Source organism: Bison bison, unplaced genomic scaffold (assembly GCF_000754665.1).
Source record: "Bison bison bison isolate TAMUID 2011002044 unplaced genomic scaffold, Bison_UMD1.0 scf7180017864181, whole genome shotgun sequence".
NCBI classification, from domain to species: Eukaryota; Metazoa; Chordata; class Mammalia; order Artiodactyla; family Bovidae; genus Bison; species Bison bison.
Window position 1 is genome coordinate 141065 of NW_011494753.1, and position 11074 is coordinate 152138.

Sequence of the window (11074 nt, forward strand, 5' to 3'; positions counted from 1 at the left end):
TGGGGCTGACCAGGGCATGCGTGTGTATGTGTGTGGATGAGGCTCCCAGCTCTCAGCAAACCCTGAGCCGAGACCAAGCGGGGACTAGAATCTGAGGTCCTCAGACACAGCCCCCACCATGGAGCCCTGATCTAGAGAAGGGCAGAAATGGCCCATCCAGCTGGTGTACTCCCAGGGCAGGGATCCGGAGCCTCGTTGGGGAGTCATGAAGCAGGGAGACGAGGAGCAACTTGGGTCCAATTGAGAGAAAGCAGTGACCCCACCCCTTAACCCCAAATAACAGGCCCATCCCCCAATTCTGATTCTCCAGGAGACAGAAATCCACAGACAGCCCCATGCCAAGGCTTTCCAGGCACTTGGGCCCCCCGTACCTGGCCCTTCTGGTGTCCTGAGGTCCCCCTCACATGCTCCCTTCTCCCTGAGTCTTGTTTCCTGTCCTGGGTCCTGGTCTGTCCAGCCTCACTGCAGGGGATGGTCCCCTACGCTCCCTCTGGTGGGAGCACGTGTGTCCCTGAATACCCAACCTGTTTGCACTGGAGGACAGAGCTGGGCCTGGCACCTCCCTGGCATCTTCCTGGCTGTCCAGTGAGTAACAGTGCATGCAGCATATGGATGCATTAATGAGGGGTGCTCTCTGACCTGCAGGACCCCCAAACCCAAGGGCACTGAGTCCAGGGACCCAAGGAGCTTGGAAGGAACCAGGAAGAGGGTGGAGGTGGTCACCCACTGGGCCAGGGAGCTCCTTCTCCAAAGACCCAGACCGGCCCCTCCAGATCCAGGACAATGACCTCCGAACTCCTCTCCCCCCAAAGCCTGGGCTCCAGGTCTCGGAGTGAGAGCATGTGATTTGTGTGAGGGCACACTGGCCTGCAGGCGGCCTCACACTCACCTTCTTCCTCCGTGCTCTCCGGTTCCTCCAGCAAGGTGCAGTCAATGAGGGATATGACTCCGTTCTGAAAAAGAGTGGGGCTACCTTGAACTGCCGGGGGGAGATGCTCTAGGTTCGGAGTTCCAGAATGTCAGTGCGAGGAGGGACTCTAAAAGTGACAGCCACGCATGTGTATGTGCACATCATAGCCAAGTGGGTATTCTGGTTTTTAAGTTGAAGAATTTTATCTTCATATAAGGAGCCCAGGGACTTCTCTGGTGGTCCAGTGGTTAAGACATCACCTTCCAATGCAGGGGGTATGGGTTCAATCCCTGGTCGGAGAGCTAAGATCCCACATGTCTCTTGGCCAAAAAACCAAAACACAGGTGGCGCTAGTGGTAAAGAACCCACCTGCCAACGCAGGAGACGTAAGAGACATGGGTTCAAACCCTGGGTTGGGAAGATCCCTTGGAGAAGGAAGTGGCAACCGACTCCAGTATTCTTGCCTGGAGAATCCCCGGGAACAGGGGAACCTGGCAGGCTACAGTTCATGGGGTCATAAACAGTCGGACATAACTGAAGTGACTTAGCACACAACAGAAGCAATACTGTAACAAATTCAGTAAAGATTTAAAAAAATGGTCCACATAAAAAAAATCTTAAAAGAAAATTAAATATTAAAAAGAAGCCCAATGAAGTAGCTCAGTTGGGACTGGCTCAGAGATGCCGTCCCTGAAGAAGGCTAAAGGTTGGGCTGGGGATGGAGAGCTTGCATGTTTGCTTCTTGTCTCACAGCAGCTCTGAGGTATGACCTTGTAGCCCCAAGTCTGGAGAAGTTTGAAATCCCTCATCCTAGGCTAACAAAGGTCCATCTTGTCAAAACTATGGTTTTTCCAGTAGTCATGCAGGGATGTGAGAGTTGGACATGAAGAAGGCTGAGAGCCAAAGAACTGATGCTTTCAAACTGTGGTGCTGGAGAAGACTCTTGAGAGTCCCTTGGACAGCAAGGAGATCAAACAAGTTAATCCTAAAGGAAATCAACTCTGACTATTCGTTGGAAGGACATATGCTGAAGCTGAAGTTTCAATATTTTGGCCACCTGATGCGAAGAGCCAACTCTTGGAAAAGACCCCGATGTTGGGAAAGACTGAGGGCAGGAGGCGAAGTGGGCAACAGAGGATGAGATGGTTGGATGGCATCACCAACTCAATGGACAGGAGTTTGAGCAAACTCTAGGAGATAGTGAAGGACAGGGAAGCCTGGTATGCTGCAGTCCATGGGGTTGCAAAGAATTAGACATTAGTGACTGAGTATGCATGCAAACTGGGGCTTAGTAAGGTCACTCACGGGTAAGTAGCAGGGCTAGAATTTGAGTAGTGCTCAGATTCCTTTACCAGTATGCTAAGAGACTTTTAAAGCTCAAACAAATAAACAACCTCTCAAACCAAAATAAGATAAAATGAACAAACACAAAGGCATGTGCTTTCATATTGAAAAGCTGCCTTTAAGTCTCCGGTCCAAACCACCCCTACTGACTCCCACCTGCTGGAGGAACCATTCCTCCAGTCTGGACAGAGATCTTCCTAAAAGAAACTCCAGAGCTAATAAATAATGAATGCTTTCCTTGACACACAATTTGGTTGAAACTGGAGTATTCCATGTTTGTAAATTAATTTCCCCCCGTGCAGCCGACCAACTAATTTGTCGACATGTTAACATAAGCAGTAGGTTCCCCGAAGCCATTGCTTGATCTATTAGCGCTGCAGGAGGCTATGGGCTAGGCGTCCAGGGTCTGGAAGAATGGTTTCCCTGATGTTCTACTTTAATTAAGGGCTCCTTCTGGCCCTCTCCAGGCCACAGCATGTTCAGACGTGAAATCTGCTGAAGCGAGCCTTCATGGGGATGAACACAGTTTGGGGAGGCTGTCGCTACAGAGGCAGGGAAATCACAGCTCCCAGAGCAGGTCTATGGGCACCTCCCTGCATCTGTGCACGCCTCTGGTGAGGACAGCCACCTTTATTTCAAAGCAGATAAGAAAGTGAGGTGCAGACCAGCATGGGAAGTGTCCCGGCTCACACAGTGTAAGAGACAGAAGTGGGATCAAATCCTGAGCTCTCAGCAGTGGGATAAGCCATGTGCCATGTTGGGGAGTGGTAGCTTCTGCCTGGGGTGCTGGCAGGGGGTGAGTGCCCAAAGGCGTTAGGAACGGGTGCTGTCCGAACTCCTTTTTGGTTGGAAATGAGAAAAAGGCTCTGGGTGCTGCTCTGCCTCAGCCAGATGTGACCATCCTCCACTGGCCCCTCACATACACCTACGGGACTTTTAAGGGCTTATCTGGGGACTTTTCTGGTAGTCCAGTGGTAAGAATCCTGCCTTCCAATGAAGGAGACACGGGTCCAATCCCCGGTCCAGGAAGATTGTACATGCTTCGGAGCAACAAAGCCCGTGCACCATAGTTACTAAGCCTGTGCTCTAGACCCCAGGACTCACAACTGCTGAGCCCATATGCTGCAATTACTTAAGCCTGTGGGCCCTGGAGTCTGTGCTCTGCAGCAAGAGAAGCCCAGGCACTGCAACCAGAGAGCAGCCCCCACTTGCCAAAACTAAGAAAAGCCCATTCTCAACAACAAAGACCCAGCACAGTCAAAAATAAAGAAATTAAAAATAAATAAATAAAAATTTAAGAAAGAGCTTCTCTGAACCCCCTGGCTCCTCTGTCCCAGCTCCCAGCTGTGGGGGTGCCTTTGGGCATCTTCGAACTCACTTTCCCATTTCCCATGACTTCTACAGTAGAAAACCCATGAATGGTTCGCTCATTCCAAGCTTCCAGTTGGACCAGTCAGCGTGTGTGTGTGTGTACACTCGAGCGTCTCTGACGTCCCTGCCCACTGTCTGGGCCCTGGTTGGGGTCGGTCAGGACTCCCAGGTCAGTGTAGTGTCCAATCTCCAGCCCCAGCAGCTCCCCAGCCCCGGCCATCCTTACCTTAGTCAGGTGAAGCTTTCCACCAGAGCCTCTGGTGCAGATGATCAGGTGCTTAGAAAACAGGAAGCACTGCCTCTCGCCCTCTTTCTTCAGGGAAAGGGACCCCAGGCGCCCCCTGGTGATCTTGCCCTTCTCGGACATGGGCACCTGGATGAGGGACCCTGCAGACGGAGGAGAGACCCTGAGTCCATCTCCCAGGACAACCTGTGCCTCTGAGCCAGCTTTGAAGCTGCATGTGGGTGGCGATGCCAGTGGCCATGGCAGTGGGACAAGGTGACCCTGGCTCCTGGTAGCAGACAGGTGACTCAGACACCCCCTCCAGCCCCTCCTTGGGGCCACATGGTGGGGTTCAGGGGGGGCGGGTGATAACGAGAGAAGCTCCATGCCAGAACTTTGACCCATCCAGCCAGGGCCAGGGCCTTAGAAAGCAAAGGAACCCTGAAGGACATGGCCCCTAGGGTGAGAATGCAGGACTAGGCTGGGGCCTGGGGGTGGCAGGAGACTGAAGAAGTGGGGAGCTGGCTGTGGCCTAGAGAGATTGATAAGACACACTAAGTCCCTGCTGCCACATTCAGCCACTGTAGACATGACCAATTGATCACAGCGTGTTCTGCTGCAGAGTCCAATGCCACTTCCCCAGGAAGCCCTCCCTGATTCCCCCTAGTCCCACTCTGGGCCACCACTCTGCCTCCTGCCCACATTTATCACTGCACGGACCCTCTTTCCTGTATCCTGAGCCCCTTTCCCTTGCACATTCAGCTCTGGAGGGAGGGGCAGGTTCTCTGGGCATCCCTGGAGACCTGAGCTGGACTGGCATGAATAGGGCAGGCATCCATGGGCGTTGTGAGACAGAATAAATGAGAAAGGGCTTGTTGGGCTCCCTGTCTGATCTCCAGGTCCAGCCCATCCCCTCAGTTTGCGCACAGCACAGCTCAGGGGAGTGGGTCACAAGCTAGGCTGGCTCTGGGGTCAGCAGGTCCCAGGGTGGACCCAGGGGAAGGACACAGGGGCTCAGAACAAGCTCCCAGTAGAGGGGGTTCAGGCCAAGAGCATTGGGGACCAGTGACAGCTGCTCAGGCCAGCCTTTCATGTAGTCAGAAACCTCCAGAACAAGATGGAAGGAAGGAAGGAAGGAAGGAAGGAAGGCTGAGGTCCATCCTGAGGCATCACCTCTGGGGCACAAGAGCAGACACTGAATTTCCCACAGGCCGTCGAATCTGAACCAGCTGACCTTAAAGGCATTGTTGCTCTAACATCCCCAAGTTGGAAGTCAGTTCCTTGGGCCCCAGAGAGCTTCACCCACCCTTCTCAATAGGGCTGAGCCTCTCAACAGTGTCCCCAAGGTTAGCTGAAGCCTAAGAGTAAGGGGACCGCACCCAGAACCACTGTGATCACGGCCTCCCCAAGAGGCCAAGGAGGCCAAGCACAGGACAGAGGGACTGACCCTCGCCAACGCCACCTCGACACTGTAACTACTTGTGACTCACGGGGCCAGTCAGAGCCTGGCCTCATGCTCCACCCCGTATTCTCTCCCTCAAAGGACATGTCAGTGTTTACGATGGTATACAGTAGACAAACCAAGGCCATCTGGGAAGAATTGTGTTTACATCTGGAGACAAGGAAACTGTGAAAACTGACAATATCAGCATCTATATGTATAGACACCACCGTCTACATGTAGCTGTCACATTTCCCCCGGCAGGCCGGGAACATGCCGCAGTCATGCCGGCAGGCTTTAGCACGTGGCAGCTGAGCCAACTGATGGTGTTCCTGAATGTGGCCTGCCTCCCGCTGCCGGAGCCCACCTGGCTGGGGATGGATGGGGGATGCAGGGTACAGAGGCCATACCTTGTCTCACAAAGGTCTGGCTGGTGTCCAGGAGGATCTCACAGCCTTCAATGATCATGCGTTCAATAGCCAGGTTTTTCCGGATGTTCTCGGTCTCACTGACTTCATCGTGCATTATCCTGTGAGGATGAACAGTCAGAGACCAGCGGCCCCCACCTCCCAGGGAGGATGCAATGCTGGGTCTCTGGCTAGACCTGGGAAGACAGCCTGGATTCTCAGGTAGAATCTGTGATCACCAAAGGTGAGAGAGCCTACTTACACGGAGAGCCCGCTGTGTGTGTGCACTTTACAGGGCGGGCTCCTCTAATTTTCCAACAGCTCTGGGAGGCTGAGAAAGACGGTCTGACCCACATGGAAGAGAGACAGCAGAGCTGGGAGGAAGATGGGCATATAGCAGACATCCTTTCTTCATTGCTTGCCTCTTACCCCACCACTGGTCTCATTTCCATCCAGAGAACAAACCAAGCTCTTTCCTGCCTCGGGGAAATGTGCTTGTTTCTCCCCTCTGCACGTTCTTTTAAAAAGATTAATTAAAATTTGAAATTGGAGTACGGTTGCTTTGCTGCTGCTAAGTCACTTCAGTCGTGTCCGACTCTGTGCGACCCCATAGATGGCAGCCCACCAGGCTCCCCCATCCCTGGGATTCTCCAGGCAAGAACACTGGAGTGGATTGCCATTTCCTTCTCCGATGCATGAAAGTGAAAAGTGAAAGTGAAGTCACTCAGTTGTGTCCAACTCTTCGCGACCCCATGGACTGCAGCCTACCAGGCTCCTCTGCCCATGGGATTTTCCAGCCAAGAGTACTGGAGTGGGTTGCCATTGCCTTCTCCGACAGTCGCTTTAGCGATATAATAATCTGAATCAGCTATTTGTTATTGTTGTTCAGTCGCTCAGTTTTATGCAACTCTTTGTGACCCCATGGACTGCAGAACACCAGGCTTCCCTGTCCTCCTCTACCTCCCAGAGTTTGCTTAAACTCATGTTCATCAAGTCGATGATGCCATCCAACTGTCTCATCCTCTGTTGCTTCCTTCTTCTCCTGCCCTCAATCTTTTCAGCATCAGGATCTTTTCCAATGAGTCATGCCAAATAGAAGGGGGAAAATGTGGAAACAGTGACAGACTATTTTCTTGGCCTCCAAAATCATTGCAGACAGTGACTGAAGCCATGAAATTAAAAGACTCTTGCTCCTTGTAAGGAAAGCTATGGCCAACCTAAACAGCGTATGAAAAAGCAAAGACATCACTTTGCTGACAAAGGTCCGTATAGGCAAAGCTATGGTTTTTCCAGTAGTAATATTCGGATGAATCAGCTATACACATACATATATGTCCCTTCCCTCTAGATCCTCCCTCCCACTGCCCCAACCCACCCTCCAGATTATCACAGAGCACTGAGCTAAGCTCCTGTGCTATGCAGCAGCTTCCCACTAGCTATTTTACATGTGCTAGTGTGTATATGTCAATGCTACTATCTCAATTTGTCACACCTCCTTCTCCCCCCTTGCACACTCTTTATATAGTGGTTTCCTTAATGTTTGGGTTCCAGAATGCCTTATTTTTGGATTGCCAACTTGGCAATCCAGTTGGCTCAAGGAAAGACTGACTGCAGTTTATTTCTATAGGCTCCAGCACGACTAGGAGGTTTAAGCAAGACACAGTTTGCCCCTTCATCTGAGAACACTTGCAACTTTCTGTTCTGGTTCTGACTGCTGCAACACTGCTTCTCTCCACAAGGTGGCAGTACTTAACTGCTTTTTAAAAATAGCATTGGTGGGAAAAGGTAGGAGTGAGTTAACAACTTTGCTAAGACCCTCCATGTGTTCCCAGGAGTCTTAGGAAAGTAGTGAATATATATATATTTTTTGGAAGGAGGTCTGGAAAAAGTACCCCACCTATTCTAAGGAAAGCACAAAGCCTCCTCTTTGTTTGTTGATGCCTGAAATTCCACAAGTAAGATACCACTCAGAGAGCTGATGAGTATTCAGTGGTTAACAGAGTTCTCTCGTAGACATGATGCAATTCAAACCCCGTAACAATGAGAGATGACATGGGTGGAGCTGGAGCTGTGAACAGGGGAATCAGTGTGATTGATGCTAAACACATTACTCAACCCCTCAAATACTTAGCTTCCCATTTGTAACTGTTGGGGTGAGGATGGAAAATAATGTATTGCATGGGCTGACCTCATGCAGTGACAGGTGCTTGAATAAAAGGTGGTGACCACTGCCCTTATCACTGCAAAATGTTATTGTAAAAAAAAGGTGACACATGATAACTTGTCATTTTTGCCGGCTATCAGACTGGGGCATCGAGATGAGGTCTCTGCCTTAGAAGCTTTGGTTTTCTACCCATCCCACCCCCACCTTCCCAGCAACGCTCTTCTCTTTCCAGGCCTTAGCCTTCTTCAGGAAAACACATGGGCACGGGCCAGGGAGGGACCTTTCAGGTAGTTCTGTGGATGGAAGTAGCCATCCTTCCTCCAGCCTCCAAAAGTACTTCACTTTTGGAAGCAGCCCAAGGCAATCATAACTCTCTCTCTTGCACAGAGTGGGGGACTGGCTGAAGAGGCTAGAGGTGCTCAAAATGAGGGGGTGGACTCCCTGGCGGTCCTGTGGCTGAAACTTCACAATCCAATTCAGGAAATGCAGGTTTGATCCCTGGTCAGGGAGCTAAGATCCCAGGTGCCGTCAAACTCAGCATAAAAAACCCGAACATAAAACAGAAGCAATAGTGTAACAAATTCAATAAAGACTTTAAAAAATGCTCCACATTAAAAAACAAAAAAAATCTTTGTTATTTAGTCGCCAAGTCATGTCTGACTCTTTGGGACCCTGTAAACTATAGCCAGCCAGCCTCCTGTGTCCGTGAGATTCTCCAGGCAAGAATACTGCAGTGGGTTGCCATTTTCTCCTCCAAGGGGTCTTCTGGACCCAGGGATCGAACTTGGGTCTCCTACGTCTCTGCCCCTGGCAGGTGGGCTCTTTACCCCTAAGCCACCTAGGGATGGCTGTTAGACGTGTATAAACTGCAGCAGCTCAGGGTAAACGGCAGACCCAGGTTGCAGTCTGTGATGGGGGAGCCTAGGTTAGGGAAGCTGGGGGCGACTCTGGGAAGGTGGCCTGGGGTTTCCAGGGCCTGAGGCTCCTGGGGGAACTGGAAGTGATGACCTGGGTTACCCTGGAGCCTAGGAGTGAGGAGTTCAGGAGAGGAAGTGGGACAAAGGCCCCCAGAGGTGAGGGGTGCAGGGCTCTGAGGCTGGCGAGGGAGGGGCTGGTTATCTTCTGGCTTCTAGTCAGGCTGCAGCTTTCCTCAGGCTCCAGGGAAGGTAGGAGGAGGATGAAAGGGCTGCTATCACATGGGAAAACCCTCTTCTGTGCTTCTCAGGCTGGGCTCAGGACCAGGTGCAGGTGATGGGTGGGGGGACAAAGGAAGAGTAGTCAGTACACCCAGCACCAGGGGGGAGAGGGGACTGGGGTCTTGGGCCAAGTTCCCTGGTACCCACGTGCCTCCTGTACCCCTGCCTGCACTGGGACAGGGCATCCCACAGGGTCCAGGAACTCACAGTGGGGGTCCACATCTTCTCCCTGGGGAAGAGTACACTGTACTGACTCCCTGGGGCCCGAGAGAACTGGGGTCCACACCCCACAACGGTTCTGTTAGTCTGCAGTCATGTCCTGCTTACACCTTCTCCCGAATTCTTCACTGTGGGGTCTGTGCCCTGCCCCAGTCCAGATTGGTCCTCCCTCTGCCCAGCTGCCCAACAAGTTCCACTTGTTGAACTCGGGAAGCTGTTTAGGGCTCTGGGTGGTGGGCGGGGCTCCAGAGGGGCTGGTGGCTGAGCCCCACCCGCTGCAGACCCATCCAGTCTCTGACCATAAGGCCCTTCCTCACCTCTTGGCCTCCACTGGTGAATGCCCCAGGGCTCAGCCTTTGGTTCATACCTCATTCCTGCTTAAACTCACTCCCTTGGTGATCTCATCAATCTTGTGACTTTTAAAAAAAATTTTTGGCTGCACTACGTGGTATGCAGGATCTTAGTTCCCTGCCTAGGGATCGAACCCACACCTCCTGCAGTGCAAGTGCAGAGTCTTAATCTCTGGACTGCCAGGGAAGTCCCAGCTGGTGACTTTAAATACCATGTCTGAGCTGATGACCTGTTCCATCTCGCCTCCCTAAACTCCAGACTCAAACACAGACTCTCTCTCCTTGTCATCTCCACTGCTGTCGTCCATCTCAGGCCCAACACACCCCCAATAAAGCTCCCATGAAGCAAAGCAGACCCCTTCAACCTGCCCCTCCAGCAGCTTCTACACCTTGCATCATGGCAGTGCCATCCTTCAGGCTGCTCAGGCTCAGACTCCCTTTCGACTCCCAGGTTCTCTCTCTGTCCTCTTATCTCATCCATCAGAAACTCTAGTGGGTTCCCCCTTCAGAAAACACTAGAGTCTGAAGCTCCTTCCCTCCACACCGCCCCGCCCCCACAGATGGGGAATCCCTCCCCCACCGCCTGGCTGTGGCATCCCTCCTCCCTGGTCCCTCTGCTCCTGCCTGGGCGGAGACTGCGCCCCAGGAACTGACGGAAAGCAGGGGAGGCCCTGACTATGGGGCTTCGGCTTCTGACAATGGCCCAACCATCGCCTGTCCACCCACAGACACTGCCTGCTGCTGAACAGAGCCTGGGATACACGAAGGCCCAACACTCGGGACCCCATGGAGCTCCTACAGCCACAAGCATTGACACATCGACACTGGAGAACCAAGGAAATGGGCAGAGAGTGTCTGCGAGTCCCGGAGATGGGTCCACTGACTGCCCAGGCCCTTGCTGGGCCCCACCTGTGCCAGGGACAGCAAGCCACCCATCCCATCTCGCCGGTGCCCACCTGGACTGGAGCCGTAAACCCCTCAGACTGCTCCTGGGGATTCTGCCTCCAGGTGGGACAGGCTATGGGTCCCCACTCCTCGAAATCTTAAGCAGAAACATGAGTTTTGGCCATTTGGGCTCAGCGAACTCCCGGTGGGCGCACCCTCAAGCCTGGGTCTGCCCCGTGATGTGGGTTCCCTGGTGTGGGGACCCGCTGCAGGTTTACCTGGACAGCTCCTCCAGTTTGGACTTGGCATAGTCCAGGCTGTTGCGCTCCACGTGCTCATGAGGGGTGTGTGCCAGGAGCTCGTGCAGCGTCAGGATGTACCTGGGGATCTGTGGGGGCGGGGAGGTGAGGCAGGAGAGAGGTGGCGATGAAATGAGAGACAGGGGAGAAACAGATCCCCGGAGAGGGATGGGGGCGCAGAGACAGGGGTTCTCAGCACCAAGGACCTCCATTGCACTTCCAATCTCAGACTCTTCCGATCTCAGACTTGCAGCCAGGGTCTTGG

The 11074-nt window shown here is 52.8% G+C and overlaps 1 protein-coding gene across 1 annotated transcript in view; it reads right to left on the reverse strand.

Annotated features, from left to right (window-relative positions):
• The window catches only part of RASGRF1 (Ras protein-specific guanine nucleotide-releasing factor 1), a 102366-nt gene that overhangs the window by 41962 nt on the left and 49330 nt on the right, over window positions 1–11074 (reverse strand). The window contains 4 exon segments of the mRNA XM_010843392.1: window positions 890–953; window positions 3852–4012; window positions 5700–5818; window positions 10789–10898. Coding sequence (XP_010841694.1) covers window positions 890–953; window positions 3852–4012; window positions 5700–5818; window positions 10789–10898 — 454 coding nt within the window.